Source organism: Piliocolobus tephrosceles, chromosome 1 (genome assembly GCF_002776525.5).
Source record: "Piliocolobus tephrosceles isolate RC106 chromosome 1, ASM277652v3, whole genome shotgun sequence".
Lineage (NCBI taxonomy): Eukaryota > Metazoa > Chordata > Mammalia > Primates > Cercopithecidae > Piliocolobus > Piliocolobus tephrosceles.
The window spans coordinates 3,620,534-3,637,232 of NC_045434.1; the positions used below are offsets into that span (position 1 = coordinate 3,620,534).

A 16,699-nucleotide genomic window follows, 5' to 3' on the forward strand; every position below is an offset into this window, starting at 1 on the left:
AAAATAAAATTATGGGCCAGATGTGGTGGCTCAAGCCTGTAATCCCAGCATTTTGGGAGGCCAAGGTGGGAGGAACGCCTGAGGCCAGGAGTTTGAGACCAGCCTGGGCAACAAAGCAAGATCTTATCTTTACCAAAAATAAAAATGTTAGCTGGGCAGAGCGGCACGCCCCTGTAGTCCCAGCTACTTGGGAGGCCAAAGTAGGACGATCACTTGAGCCCAGAAAGTAGAGGCTACAGTGATCGAGCCACTGCACCCTGGCCAGGGTGACAGAGTGAGACCTTGTCTCTTTTGTTGTTTCTTTTTTGAGATGGAGTTTCGCTCGCCGCCCAGGCTGGAGTGCAGTGGCGCTCTCGGCTCATCATAACCTCCGCCTCCCAGGTTCAAGTGACTCTCCTACCTCAGCCTCCCGAGTAGCTGGGATAACAGGCATGTGGCACCACGCCTGGCTCATTTTGTATTTTTAATAGAGAGGCTGGGGTTTTTCCATGTTGGTCAGGCTGGTCTTGAATTCCCAACCTCAGGTGATCCGCCCGCCTCGGCCTCCCAAAGTGCTGGGATTACAGGCGTGAGCCACTGCGCCCGACCTAGACCTCATCTCTTAAAAAATAAAAATAAAAACTAAAATTACTTTTTTACACTCTTAATATCTATAAAATCCATACTAGAGGTTTACAAAGTATTGTCAAGTACAGGATCTGGTAAACACACTTTCACAAGTGGGTAAGAATAATTTTTATCATATTTAAGTGGGTTTTTAAAGTTTTGTAGAACTGACATTAAAATGGGATTTTAAAAATAAGTGCCCCTAAAAGTCTAATCACCCTGCTACCATCATCTCCTGGGCTTCCCCATGTAGTCCTTACCCATTAACACATAAAATTTTTATATATTTGGCTGCAACCCAACAAGTCAACATACAACAATTTATTTTGTATACCCCATTAGTTGGACATGCAAATTTTATCTATATTTTCAGATTTAAAGATAACTTTACATTGATCATTTTTGTGCTTATAGCTTTTTTTATTCTTTTCAGAATATATTTCTTTTTTTTCTTTTTTCTTTTTTTTTTTTTTTGAGACAGAGTCTTGTCCAGGTTGGAGTGCAGTGGTGCGATCTCGGCTCACTGCAAGCTCCGCCTCCCGGGTTCCTGCCATTCTCCTGCCTCAGCCTCCCAAGTAGCTGGGACTACAGGCACCCGCCACCACACCTGGCTAATTTTTTGTATTTTTAGTAGAGATAGGGTTTCACCGTGTTAGCCAGGATGGTCTCGATCTCTTGACCTCGTGATCTGCCCGCCTCGGCCTCCCAAAGTTCTGGGATCAAACATGTGAGCCACCGCATCTGGCCCAGAATATATTTCTAAGAATAAATATCCAGAAGTATATTAAAGCTCAAAGCATGTGGACATCACTTTTATTATTATTATTTTAGTTTTAAGGAATGGAGAGTTTAATAGGCAAGAAGAGGCAAGAAGGGAGAAGGAAGAAACTTCCCTATAGAGACAGAGGGAGGGGGCTCCAAAGCCAAGAGAGGAGACCCCCGACTTCTTTATTACTATTTATTTTTTTTTTAGCAAAGACAAGGTCTCACTACGTTGCCCAGGCTGGTCTTGAACTCCCGGTCTCAAGTAATCCTCCTACCTCAGCCTCCCAAAGTGCTGCATTTACAGATGTGAGCCACCTTGCCTAGCCATCATCATTTATTCTTTAATACAAATTTCCAAATTGCCTTCGAGAAACAATGTACCATTTTTTTCATTCTGAATGTACTCAACATTTTCTATTTATTAAAATGTGGTAAAATATACATAATGTAAAATTGACTGTATTAACCAGTTTTAACCGTATAGTTAGTTCAGTAGTGTTAAGTACATTCACACTGCTGTGTAACCAATCTCCAGAACTTTTTTCATCTTGCAAAACTGGAACTCTATACTCCTTAAACAACTTCCTATTTTCCCCTCCTCACAGCCCTGGCAACCAGCAATCTACTTTCTGTCTGCACAAATTGGACTTCTCCAGGTATCTCATGTAAGTGGGATCATAGAGTACTTGTCTTTTTGACTGGTTTATTTCACTTAGCATAATGTCTTTCAGGTCCATTGGCGTGGTGGCGTGTGTCAGGACTTCCCCTCTGAAGGCGGAGTCAGGTTTCATTGCGTGTACATACCGCACTTCGCCTGCTCATCCATCCGCCGATGGACACTTCGGTTGCTTCCACCTTCTGCCTGGTGTGAATAATGCTGCTACGAACATGTTGTGCAAATATCGCTTCGAGACCTTGCTTTCAATTATTCTGGATATATACCCATAAGTGGAATTGCTGGGTCAAATGGTAATTTGATTTTTAACTTTTTGAGGAACCGCCATACCACTTTCCATAGTAGCTGCACCGTTTCTCATTGCCACCAACAGTCCACAAGGGTTCCAATTTCTCCACATCCTCACCAATACTTATTATTTGGGGGACTTCTGCTGATAACAGCCTTCCTAACAGGTGTGAGGTAGTATCTCACTGTCCATTTGATCTTTAAAATTATGACTATTCTTAAGACATTTTTGTCAATTGTATAAATCAGTGTAAAAACAAATTTCAGTCCAGTTTTTCTTAAAGTTTTATTTTATTCTGAATAAGAGGAAACAAATTAGGCTTCAAAAAGCTAGTTTTCTTCTTTTGTTAGTCTTAACTGGATATTTATATTGGTCTAAGACAGGAAGAAAACCTATTAAATTACCCCAGAAATACGCAGGAATGCATTATGTATGATCCCAATTGGTAAGACTTAAAGTTTTCTTAATTTTTATGTTTTATTTGTTTTTTTGTTTTGAGACGGAGTCTTGCTCTGTTGCCCAGGCTGGAGTGCAATGGTGCAACCTAGGCTCACTGCAACCTCCATCTCCCACGTTCAAGCGATTCTCCTGCCTCAGCCTCCAGAGTAGCTAGGATTACAGGCACCCACCACCACACCCATCTGATTTTTGTATTTTTAGTAGAGACAGGGTTTCACCATGTTGGTCAGGCTGGTCTCAAACTTCTGACCTCAGGTGATCTGCCCACCTCGGCCTCCCAAAGTGCTGGAATTACAGGCAGGAGCCACCACGCCTGGCCAACTCTTATGTTTTATGTTAGGCAGATAACTAATAATTACTAATTCGCTAGATATGTACCAAACACTTTCCTTCCCATTTATTCAGCATTCCTTTATTTCACTTTATTTATTTATTGATTTGAAACAGAGTTTCGCCCTGTCACTCAGGCTGGAGTGCAGTAGTGCGATCTCGGCTCACTGGAACCTCCACCTCTTGGGTTCAAGCGATTCTCCTGCCTCAGCCTCCTGAGTAGCTGGGACCACAGGCACACACCGCCACACTCGGCTCACTTTTTGTATTTTCAGTAGAGACGGGGCTTCACCATGCTGGCCAGGCTGGTTTCAAACTCCTGACCTCAAGTGATCCACCTGCCTCGGCCTCCCAAAGGGCTGGGATTACAGGTGTGAGCAGGCCTCAGCATTCCTTTGATGCTAGGCACTGTGGTAGGTGCTGGGGATGTAAAAATGAATAACGAAACACTGTCCCCATTGCATTGTGGAACATTGGGGTATAATTATCCCCACTTCACATGTGAGGAACCTGAAGCTACTTAGGTTTAGCATCTCGGCTAAGATCAGATAATTAGAGCTTGGGGAAGACGGAATTCAAATTCAAGGCTTACTTCAAAGCTCAACCTTTGTGCTGTCCCACAGACTACACTCTATACCATCAACAGCTACTGTGAGGCCAGGCACGGTGGCTCATGCCTGTAATCCCAGCACTTTGGGAGGCCGAGGGAGGCAGGTCACTTGAGCTCAAGAGTTTGAGATCAGCCTGGCCAACATGGCGAAATCCTGTCTCTACAAATTTGAAAAATTAGTCGGGCATGGTGGCTTGTGCCTGTAACTCCAGCTACTTGAGAGGCTGAGGTGGGGGGATCACTTGAGCCCAGGAGGTCAAGGCTGTAGTGAGCTGTGATGGCGCCACTACATTCCTGGGAAACAGAGCAAGACCCTGTCTCAAGATAAAAGAAGAAGAAAAAAAAAACGTTATTTAAGGGAACCCTTTTTATAAAGTAATAGGCACCTGTAATTTCTGTTTTTTACTTTGTATTTCCAAATGTTGGGTTTTCAAAAGAGTGGCACAATGAAGGAAATCAAAAACAAAACAACAAACCTTGTAAAACCTTTTCCGTCGAATTAGAGGCACTTTATCAAGCAATGTTATCAAAGCATGCAAAGTAACAAAGAATATTTTAATACAAACAAAAATAGTAAATCCTAGAGTAAGCTTTTAATATCTGAAGCTTACTAAAAAGTTCACATACTTTCCAAAGCTCACTGGCTGCCAAAAGTTAGAATTTTATACCTAAGCAGTTTGTTTCCTAGACATGAATCTAATAACAAACAAGATCCTTCCAGTCCTATATAAAATTCTCTAAGAGACAGAAACAATAAGATTTAAAGAGCCAAAGAATCAACAATTGCATTGACTCTCCATTTAAACAGACAAGACAAAACAGAAGGAAAAGAAAGAACAAAACAAAAAATGTTCTGGCTGAGGAAACTTTGGAAAAATAATAAAACTTCAAAAATATTCTTTCTTATCCCATTTCAAACATTATTCTTTCAGTTAAAAAAGTGGTTTTAAAAATAATTTGGTTCTAAAATTTAAACTTTTAGCTAATATAATTCTGTATAATTTTTAATCTATGAAAAAATAAACTATACTGTATGAAAGCAAAAAATGCTACAAATAACCATAACAACTTCAACATACATAATCTTAGAGAAAAGTTTGAGCACAATAGCCCCTTCTAATTTTAGGTAATTTTTCTTATCAATATCCTCAATACTTCTATCAAAGTTAATTTCTAAATGTTGAAGAAGAGTGGATAGGATGAGTACCCTGAAACTTATTCCCCTTTTAGAACTTTTAGAAATCTCAATATTAAAGATGAACTATTTAAAACATATGTGTATTTCTACAATGAGGTTTTATGTAGTTGTTTCTTAAAGACATGCTAGTGAATACCGTGGCGTTGTGAAACAAAACGTTTTGTTGAGCCAGATGGAACAGAAGAATGTACCTTACTGGTAAAGCAGACGGAAAAAGAGACCTAAACGAGTTTTGTGTACTTTCAGGTATAGAATAAGTTTGGGGGAAATAGCTAGGAATGCTTTGGTTAAAACATAAGCTGTCTTCGACTAATTCAAATGTTCTGAATTTACAAATATTTATTGATTACCTACCATGTTCCAAGCACTCTGCACAACACTCAGTATTAACAGATTAGAAATGGTTCCAGACCTTTTGGAACTTACAGGATAATGAACACATCCTTCAAAATTATCCCTTCTTTTGTGTGATTCCATGGTCATCAAATACAAATTCACACTACCCAAAGCTTAGTACCCATAAAACAGTATATTACATTACCAAAACCAGCCTGCGGGTCAATGTATATACCCCTATTTAAATTAATAAATCATTCAGGCTTGCACATCAGTCTTTTATGAGTTTAGTTGAGTGAATCCTCAAAACTTAATCAATTCTGATTAATTGGTCAGATGTAATGTCTGAAAATTCAAAATACAGTAGCTGACAATTAAATACAGTAATGGACTATTTCCATAAAAAGATCTTATCACCAAAGTGAGTCTCTACTTAGCTTATCCTCTGACAAAATGCCTTTATTTCATAATACCCTTGAAACTGCAATTAGTTAATCCATAAAACTGTTAACAATAAATGAGATATAGCACATGAGTGCTTCTCGAACTTTGTTTTTTTTTTTTTTTGAGGCGCAGTCTTACTCTATCGCCAGGCTGGAGTGCAGTGGCACGATCTCGGCTCACTGCAGCCTCCGCCTCCCAGTTCTCCTGTCTCCTGAAGCGATTCTCCTGTCTCTCAGCCTCCCGAGTAGCTGGGACTACAGGGCGTGCCACCACGCCCGGCCTTCTCGAACTTTAATGTACATACAAATCACCTACAGACATATTAAAATGAAGACAGATTCCCTAGGTCGGGGACAGCCAGTGATGTCCACCCAGGCTGCTGTCCACGGACTACAAGGATACACACCTAGCACAGTGGTTGGAACCGAGACTACTCAGCCCAGTTAACTACTCCCTCCGATTTGTATATATCTCATCTCCCTTACTGATCTCACCTTCTTTGGAAGCAAAGACAATGTCTTTTTCATCTTTGTATCTTTTAAAGTTCTAAGTAGAATGAATGCCTTATCTACATAATGGCATTAAATACATGCATTCTGAATGAATGGCATCCACCTTTTAACAGTGATTATTTCTTCTATGAGTTATCGACAGAATTGTTTCTCTGAATTCATTTTAAACAGAAAAATATTGTTCGAAAGCTGAAAAATCAGGAAAACTCTCAATTTTTAAAAACCGATAAATACTGTATTTGTACCATACTCCAGTGCGTTTTTTCTCATGCTGACCTAACTTTGTTTAAGAAAATAAATATCTATAATTACCTGCTAGTTTATCTCCTAATGGTTTTTCCCTTTTTTTGGGGGGGGGGGTAAATAAAAATAAGCCATCAATTTTTAAGGGAAAGTTTTGAAACTACCCTTTTCTTTGTATGCAAGGGCATCTTTGTAAAGCTAATACCTATAAAATAATCCTGGCTTCACAGATTAATATGATATAAAAATCACAGTATCCTTGTTATCAATAGGTAGACCGTTGGCAGTTTCATGTGTGTCTTCGCCGACTTTCTGTGATCACCGGAACAAGTGACTAAATATCTGTGTTCGTTTCTTCCCTTGTAAATATTAGCTGTTAACCTGACCACACTTGGTTCTGTGCAGAGAAAAATGGTTTGACAGGGTGTTTTGAGCACTCCAGAAAGAAAACAAAGAAGGAATATTTTCAATTACTGCTTGTTTACCTTTACTGTTTTATGGCTTTTTGGATATTTTTGGGTGACTTTGCCAACTACTAAACACAATTATTTTTGAGTACCTAAGGGCATGGTAACCAAGGATCGGGTTTTAATCGTACCATTAATCACACCAAGAATTGAAAACAACATGAAAGGTCTTGCAAATAAACGTAACCACTTTTTGGTGTCTCCGCACAGGCAACACATCGATGCCTCTCATCTGGCGACCGTAAGCCTCGAAGCGCAGTCCCGCCTCTGCAGGCGGCCACCGCGCGGGGCTGGGTGGTCCCCCGGGGACCGCGAGCGGTTCCAAAGTCTCCGCCAGATTTTGGTTTTCATCTTTATTAAAATGGCTGTTTGGGTGTGTGTCTTTTTTTTTTTTTTTTTAAGACAAGACACCATGCCAGTTGCGCGACGCAAGCCGGCCGCGGGGCGGGCATTTCGGAGCACCGGGAAGCTCAGGGGCAGCGGCTGTGACCTCCAGACCGTCCTCCTGCGTCCTCATTAAGGAGGCAAAATGGTGGCCGCGAACGCCATCAGGCTGCGCCAGGGCGGGGTTTCGGCGCCAACACAGAGGATCCCGCCAGATTCTGGCCGCCAGAACTCCTCCTCACCCAGGCCACCCCCCGGGGCCCACAGCCTGGACAGCTACGGGCGTGACGCCTGCGGCACCGAGACCCCCGGCGAGGGTGTGGAGGCGGCGACGACGCCATTATCAGCACCCCCTGCCGGCGCCTCCGGCGCAGCCCGCGCAGGAGCCGAGGCCCGGCCTCCGAGGGAGGGGGAAGGAGGACTCGGCGGGAGGAGAGGAAGAGGGGGAAGAGGGCGGGAGGAGGGGAGAGAGAACAGGGCGGGAGGAGGGAGAAGGCGGGAGGAGGGGAGAGAGGCGGGGCGGAGCGGCGGGGCGGAGCGGCAGGCCGGGCGGGCTGCGGGGACGGGGGCAGGGCGACTGCGGCTGCTGCGGCTGCGGGGTGGCCCCCTCCTCAGGCCACCCTCTCCCTGCGGGTGGGGACTCCAGATGGACCAGGGCCCACCCCCCCCGGCGCTTCCCCATGCGACCCGGTGTCGCGGCGGGCGGCGAGGGCAGCGGTTCCCAGTCGCCCCTACCTTACCTTCCCTGTCTTTCTCGTCCGCCATCTTGCTGCGGAGCCGGTCGCCTGGGAGATGCCTAACGATAACCTCGGCCGCGGTGTCCCGGCCTGCTCAGCGCCCCGCGGCGAGCCTGGCCTGGAGGAGGGGCCGCTCCGAATTCTGGGGGAGGAAGACCCTGGGGCGGGGCGGGGCGGGGAGAAGGCTCCGAGCGCGCGCCCTGTCCCCGCTTCCCGCCACGACCCTCGCGCTGGGGGAAGACCAGAAGCCGCGTCTGCCACCCGGCCCCCAACCTTGTCCCTCCAGACCCGAGGCCGGAGCCCGACTAGTCCCGGGCCTAGCAGTGTTACTTCATCACACGGTCGCCAGCCCCTCCTTTCCCTTATTTCTCATCCATTTGGGGACAGCACGCGCGCGCACACACCCCTCTCCCCTCCTGTCCTGTTTGTGCGACGTGGCGTTGCTCGATTTTTGTTAGGAACTGCAGATTTTGAAAAGCGCCGGAGAGCTAGGTGAAGAGCTGGGCTCCCGAGGGGGTGACAGAACCAGCCCGCGGCCCAGCCTCCTTCTCCCGCTTCCCATCGGCCCGGCTGCTGCAGAACGGCCGCGCCTGCCCTCCCGGTTTCTCCCGTCCAGTCCTCACCGTCCTTTCCCAGAAAGCGGCAGCACAGCCTATGACAACTAAGCTAAAACGGAAAAACTGGGCCGGGCGCAAGAGAAACCAGAGCCGTTCGACTATTATTACTAGAGGAGAGGAATAGCTGTAGAAAAACATGCGCAAAATAGGCACAAACATTGCGTCGTCAAGGCTGCAATGTCTCACACAAAATAGAAGGTTCTCATAGCAACAAAAACGTGCCCATGTTGTGCTCAGTGTTAACATGCGTTAAAATGTTCTTAGTTGTGAAATTTGACATGACCGCTGGTTAAAGTTACAATGGAAGTTTTAAATCCTGCTTTCCGGAAACTTTGCAGCCGTAGCATAAGGTTAAATTTTTCTTATTTTCAGGATAAGTTTGCTGGAATATAGTAAAGCTGTTTTTATAAAGAGCTTTGAATAAAATACCTAACGATGTGGTTCAAACGAACACCTATTTTCAAAACTAATCTTAAATTGTATTTCAGTGCATATGTTATGTAAAAGCAATTTATAAACTAAACTAAATTTTAAGAGCCTTCAAAATACAAGGTGCTCGTATTTAATGACTTAACAGTTGTAATGCTTTTATTCTGTTTCTATAATCTCTCAGGAAATCCTGACTATATTTTGATTAAAATCACTTTGTCTGTAGAAGATACCCATTTGGTGCTGTGATCAGCATTCTGCCTGAAATTGAATATAAACAACTGAATCATTACAAAATGGCTCATGTTAGAAGATACTTAAAACGAATACAATCTCGTACAGTAAACTTTTAACACCCCAAAATAACAAGTAATTATTAGCATTCATTTATATCTACATCTCAGTCAATATGATCTAAATATTTGTGTTTAAAGACTGCCCCTCTCCATATAGATAATGAAGGGCTTTGAAATAAGTGTAGAAACCCCTAAGTTTGGTCTCAGGCTTGCTATTTCGTCTGCTGTTTACAGTTTCCTTTTTCTGGAATGTCTTTCCCTGCTCTCTCCCCCGCCATCATTTCAGCTTCCCACAGACACACATTTGTCCCCTCCTGGTTGTCATGCAGGATGACCATCTTTGTTTTTGTTTTTGTCTTTTGTTTTTCGAGACAGGATCTCGCTCAGTCCTCCGGGATGGAGTGCAGTGGTGCGATCTCCGCTCACTGCAGCTTCCGCCTCCCGGTCTCAAGTGACCCTCCCGCCTCAACCTCCCAAGTAGCTGGGAGGAGACGCTCGCGCCACCACGTCTGGCTAGTTTTGTGTTTTTTGTACAGGCAGGGTTTCCCCCTGTTGCCCAGGCTGCTCTCAAACTCCTGAGCTCAAGCGATCTGCCGCCTGCCTCGGCCTCCCAAAGTTCTGGGATTACAGGTGTGAGCCACCGTGCCTGGCCAGGATGACCTTCTGGAAGTCACCTAGTAATTGAAGCTTTCCTTCTCAGCCTCTGCGGCCGCATACTCAGAGTCCCACATTGATTTGCAATGCCTTCGTTCGTTCACTTGTTTTCACCTACCAAACAGTAAGGTCTTGAAGACAGAAACGGCATTATTCATTCATATATCCCCAGTATCTAGTACAATTTTTCTGTTTGCAGTAATATATGTCTTAAAAATTAAGATAGGAATAAGTCTTCTCAATGACTTTTTTTCAAAAAACCCAGATTCAGCACGTACTGTATGTAAGACAGACCTTCCTTTTACATTACATTTTCTCATCAGTAAAAGTACTGGACCAGGTGCGGTGGCTCACGCATAATCTCAGCACTTGGGGAGGCCAAAGCGGGTGGATCACTTCAGGTCATGAGTTCAAGACCAGCCTGGCCAATATGGTAAGACCCCCATCTCTACTAAAAATAGAAAAATTAGCCAGGTGTGGTGGCTCACGCCTGTAATCCCAGCTATTCAGGAGGCTGAGGCAGAAGAATCACTTGAACCCAGGAGGCAGAGGTTGCAGTGAGCCGAGATTCACCACTGCACTCCAGCCCGGATGACAGAGCAAGACTCCATCTCAAAAAAAAAAAAGTACCAGTATTTCATGTCAATAAAATGGAATTCTTATATAAACATATAAATTAAAAATTATTATTTTAAGAGTTGAACAGATTTCTCTGCAAACCCCCCTGTATTTTTATATTTTTAAAAGTAACTGTATTCAGCAAAGCGTTTTATTATGTAATTATTCCAAAACACATTAATCATTATTTCTCTGAACTCCTACAGCACATTTAAAACAGTACTGTTTCTCTAGGTGTGGGTGAGTAAAAAAATATTTAATATATGTTAATTAACTCCCCCATCCCCTGACCCTACCAAAGTTTGAATAGGAGCCTACACCTTTATAAACGGTTTTTATATACCGACACTACCTAGCCTAATCGGGATACATATTAGTTGCTTCATACATACATTTCAACTGCCTAATTTGCTGATTAGACATAAAAGTACATAATTCTAGAAAAGTTTCCACAAGGTGAAAATGATTATCCGAATAATAAAGGCCCACAATGCCAGTGAGTACATTTATCTGCATTATGCTGATACCTTTCAACTCTGTTTGGTTGTAGAAACCTGACCGATGATTATATTACACTTTTAACTCTTTAGATATTATTAGCAAAAAAAAAAAAAAAAGATATTATTAGCTTGCTTTGGACTGTGGAAAACTAACTACAATCATTTTTATTCCTTAGAATGTATTTTGCGGCTGGGCACAGTGACTCACGCCTGTATACCTAGCACTTTGGGAGGCCGAGGTGGGCGGATCACGAGGTCAGGAGATTGAAACCATCCTGGCAATATAGTGTAACCCCATCTCTACTAAAATACAAAAAAATTTAGCCAAGTGTGGTGGCGGGCGCCTGTAGTCCCAGCTACTCGGGAGGCTGAGGCAGGAGAATGGCGTGAACCTGGGAGGCAGAGCTTGCAGTGAGCTGAGATCGCTCGACTGCACTCCAGCCTGGGCAACAGAGCAAGACTCCGTCTCAAAAACAAACAAACAAAAAAATAAAAACAAAAATTAGGTGGGTGTAGTGGTGCATGCCTGTAGTCCCAGCTACTCGGGAGGCTGAGGCAGGAGAATCGCTTGAACCCAGGAGGTAGAGGTTGCAGTGAGCCAAGATCGCGGCATTGCACTCCAGCCTGGGTGACAGAACAAGACTCAAAAAATATATATATATGTGTGTGTGTGTGTGTGTGTGTGTGTGTATAGCTTCTGAGCTGTAGCTTGAGTAACTTGTAATATTGTATGCCGCTAAAGCATTTTTTCAGTTAAACATCTCATAATGATTTTCAGAAATTTAGAATCAGAAAATCATTTTTGATCCCACTCGTGGATATATAAACTTAGGGCTAAATCAGAAAAGCAAGCACATAACACTTATTTGATGCATTACTCTATGGAGCCAGATGGATATGTACAGGTTATGTCCTTCTGCATGCTTGAATTGACAGTGAGTTAAATCTCTTCGGACAGCCATCAGTGATGTGCCCATGAGGAACACGGAAAATGTTTCTTTTGAATGCAGTTGACTTAGTTACCTAAGATGTGAGTGAAGTGGGAAGGGCAAGTGGTGTGAATAATGCAAAATGATAGCTTAAAAATCCTTCACGCCATGCTTACTTTCCTAATTTGGAGATCATTGAAATCTTGGACTGCGAATAATTTTTTTTTAATGGATTTTCCTTGGGCATTGCCATTTACTAATCTCATGATCCTGGGCAAGCCATGTAATCTCTTTAAAACTTAGTTAACTCATAAAAATAGAAATAACAATGTCCAAACTTCCTATTTTAGAGTTTTCACGAGACGCAATAGATGTCACTGAAAGCTTTGAAAAGTTTAAAGGACTTGCAAGGAAATCTACTGAAATAAGCCCCCATTCCACCTGGGAAGAAGCACCCAGACGCCAAACCCCACCTTCTGTCCTGAAATTCACCTTCCACTAGGAGAGTTTGCTTTTCTAATGCTTCAGATGCACAACGGGAGATGTTCTGACTTCAGGGTTTCTACTCCTCGCTGCTGTCATCTGCTGCCTGTAGGACGTGCAGTCTGGCTTACACCATACAGCTTCTCATCTTCAGCTTGTGGTCCTTCCTTGTTTCCACCTTGCTATTCAGGAGGGCCCCTAAGCGTGTCTAGATTCCTTGAGCTGTAGATGCAGGACAATGAGAAGGAGGTAGTTACTTCTCTGGTCTAATTTCAGTTTCCTGACTGAGGGTACCTGCCTTCCCTGAATGATCAACATCAAAAATATCCAGCCCTTCATGGAGACACCAACCCTCTTCATAGATGAGTCCCTGAGCTTATGATCTCAAAAGGAAATCCTTATCAGAATACAACAGAATAAGGACATAGTTTCATCACAGAGTTAAAAGAATAAAAATAGTTCTTCTTTATTAAGCTGCATGAGATACTTTGTATTATATTAGTATTCCCGTTAAAAATACTACATCTTCACACAAATGGCTTGGTTAAAGCTCACAGCCAGTAATTAAGAGAGCTGGTTAGGAATCTAGTTCTGATTTCAGAGTCACTGTTTTGTTTGTCTGTTTGTTTGTCTGTTTGTTTAAGACAAAGTCTCGCTCTGTTGCCCAAGCTGGAGTGCAGTGGTGGGCTCACAGCAGCCTCGACCTCCCAGACTCGAGTCATCCTCCCAATTCAGCCTCCCAAGTAGCTGGGACTACAGGTGTGCTAACCAGGATTAAGCGTGCCCAGCTAATTTTTTATTTTTTTGTAAATAAAAATATATTTTTTTGTTGTTGTCCTGACTGGTCTTGAACTCCTGACCTCAAGCAATCCTCCTACCTCAGCCTCCCAAAGTGCTGAGATTACAGGCATGAGCCACTGGGCCCAGCTGTCACTATGTCTTTCTGCTTCTTTATAAAATAAGATATTGTGGCCGGGCGCGGTGGCTCAAGCCTGTAATCCCAGCACTTTGGGAGGCCGAGACGGGTGGATCACGAGGTCAGGAGATCGAGACCATCCTGGCTAACACTGTGAAACCCCGTCTCTACTAAAAATACAAAAACTAGCCGGGCGAGGTGGCGGGCACCTGTAGTCCCAGCTACTCGGGAGGCTGAGGCAGGAGAATGGCGTAAACCCGGGAGGCGGAGCTTGCAGTGAGCTGAGATCCGGCCACTGCACTCCAGTCCGGGCGACAGAGCGAGACTCCGCCTCAAAAATAAATAAATAAACAAATAAATAAAAATAAAAATAAAATAAGATATTGTTAGATCCTTTTAATAACCCAAATATTTAGAGAAGAATGTTAAGGGCAAACATTCTCCACAGAATTAGTCACCTCTCTCTGCTTTTCTTTCTTTCTTTTTTACTGCTTCAAAATATCAACCCAAGCATCTGGCAGAGACTCTTAGAGACTTTATTTTTATTTTTATTTTTATTTTTATTTTTTTGGGGGGGCAGAGTCTTGTTCTTTGGCCCAGGCTGGAGTGCAGTGGCCAGATCTTGGCTCACTGCAAGCTCCGCCTCCTGGGTTTATGCCATTCTCCTGCCTCAGCCTCCCGAGTAGCTGGGGCTACAGGCGCCGCCACCTCGCCCGGCTAGGTTTTTGCATTTTTTTTTTTAGTAGAGACGGGGTTTCACCGTATTAGCCAGGATGGTCTCGATCTCCTGACCTCGTGATCCACCCGTCTCGGCCTCCCAAAGTGCTGGGATTACAGGTTTGAGCCACCGCACCCGGCCGACTCTTAGAGACTTTAAAGAAACCAGATAATGGCATGCACTTTGTCCTCGTTTGGAAAGACAAAGAGTGAAACTAAACATCTGGCCAGATGTGGCTCTTGGAAGGCAGGAGTGGATGTGAAATTTACTCCTCTACCATGAGCTAGTAGTGGGCTCTCGCGTTCATACTTCTCTTTCCTTCCCGCCTTTCTGCAGCTTTAGGTTTCAGGCCTCTCAGTCAAGGCAAGATTTAATTGTGTTAAATTCTTGGCCCTGGACAAGATCATTTTCAGTGCCAAAGCTCGTTCAGGCTTTCCAGGGAGACCCAGCGCAGGAAGCCCAGGCGGCAGCATTTGTGGGCAGCTTGCAAGTAACACTTACATGAAACCACAGCTCTTAAAGCATTTGGAAAAATCACACCCTGGACCTGTTTCTCTCAAAAGCACATGTTCCTTTCTGTTTCTCTTTAATACAGACCTCGACACAGCAAATCACGATGTAATTCATTCCTTAAACACTTCCTGTCCCTAGCAGCATTTTTCAGGCACACTTATTGCCAGGGTAAGTCTGTTCTTTATTCATTGAAAATAAGACCTTAAAGGTGAAGGATGGTAGCTGATCCAAAGATTCAATACGTGTTTATGATTGCTCACACAACCTCTTCCTCCTTATATGTAAAAATAGAGGAATAGTGTAAAAATATGCTGTTAATTGATTTTGGAATGTTTCGTTAGTTCCAGCTCCAAAAATAAATCTTCGAAATTAGGTTTCATTTATGTTAACATTTACATCAGGAAGTGACGCTGCATAGAAGAACAAGGAAATGGTCTTAGAAGGTAAAGCGGTCCAGGATTGAATCTCGGCCCACTACTCATTAGCCAGAGACTTTGGAAATGTTACTTCCTCTCTGTAACCTCAGTTTCCCCATCTGTAAAATGGAGATAAGAAGATGATTCACTGTTTTTGTTTTTTTTTGAGACAGTCTCACTCTTTCACTCAGGCTAGAGTGCAGTGGTGCGATCTCGGCTCACTGAAAACTCTGCCTCCTGGGTTCAAGCAATTCTCATGCTTCAGCCTTCCGAGTAGCAGAAATTACAAGTGCATGCCACCATGCCCTGGCTGATCTCAAACTCCTGACTTCAAATGATCCACCCAACTCAGCCTCCCACAGTGCTGGGATTATAGGCGTGAGCCACTGTGCCCAGCCTCGATTCACCGTTTTGGACCTGGAGGCAATCCACAGTTCTCTCTTAACCTGTGGCCTGATTTAATTTTAATTTTAATTTATTTATTAATTTTGTGAGGCACAGTATCACTCTGTCACGCAGGCTGGAGTGCACTGGCACCATCTTGGCTCACTGCAAACTCTGCCTCCTGGGTTCAAGCAATTCTCATACTGCAGCCTCCCAAGTAGCTGGGATTATAGGGATGCAGCCACCACACCCAGATAATATTTGTATTTTTAGTAGAGATGGAGGTTTCACCATGTTGGCCAAGCTGGTCTTGAACTCCTGGCCTCAAATGAACCACCCACCTCGGCCTCCCAAAGTGCTGGGACTACAGGTGTGAGGCACCGCACCCAGCCTTGATTTAATTTCTCTGGACTATGTCCGTGTCACAATCCAGTGACTCGAGGGTCAATAGTGGTAATGTTTGGAGCATTTACTGTGTTTTAGGAAGTATGTCAAGCATTTTACATGGACTATCTTACGTAATCATCACTATAGCCCTATAAGAAATATACTAATATTTCCATATTAAAGATGAGAAACCAAGAGTTAAGATCCCCAAATTGCTTCTCTGAAAGGAGAAGCCTCTCTACTGCTCGGCCCCTCCTCCCGGTTTTGCCTCAGAGTCTTACTCTGGAAGTTTCCTTTTCCTCAAGCCCCAGGGGCTTCGCCTGCTTTTCTCCCGGGAGGGAGGCATACGCCATCCATGGGGCGACAGAGGAGGGGCACTGGGAGGGGGGCTAGAGTCTCCCAATCTTTCTAGCTTCCACCCTCCTTGCTACCCTTGAATGTAATCATGTAGGTATTTTTTTTTAATTTAAAAGTTTTACTGCCGGGCGCAGTGGCTCAAGCCTGTAATCCCAGCACTTTGGGAGGCCAAGACGGGCGGATCACGAGGTCAGGAGATCGAGACCACCCTGGCTAACACAGTGAAACCCCGTCTCTACTAAAAATACAAAAAACTAGCCGGGCGAGGTGGTGGGCGCCTGTAGTCCCAGCTACTCAGGAGGCTGAGACGGGAGAATGGTGTGAACCTGGGAGGCGGAGCTTGCAGTGAGCTGAGATCCGGCCACTGCACTCCAGCCTGGGGGAGACAGTGAGACTCCGTCTCAAAAAAAAAAAAAAAAAAAAAAA

At 44.1% G+C, this 16,699-nt stretch overlaps 1 protein-coding gene across 1 annotated transcript in view; it reads right to left on the reverse strand.

Moving 5' to 3' along the window:
* Positions 1-8,828, reverse strand: part of EFCAB2 (EF-hand calcium binding domain 2) — a 134,621-nt gene extending 125,793 nt beyond the window's left edge. Inside the window, exons 1-2 of the mRNA XM_026455123.2 lie at positions 8,680-8,828; positions 8,060-8,517 (exon numbers count right to left, since the gene is read on the reverse strand). Coding sequence (XP_026310908.1) covers positions 8,060-8,084 — 25 coding nt within the window. The 5' untranslated portion in view covers positions 8,085-8,517; positions 8,680-8,828. The remainder of the gene's footprint in view (positions 1-8,059; positions 8,518-8,679) is intronic.
* Positions 8,829-16,699: the final 7,871 nt, after the last annotated feature.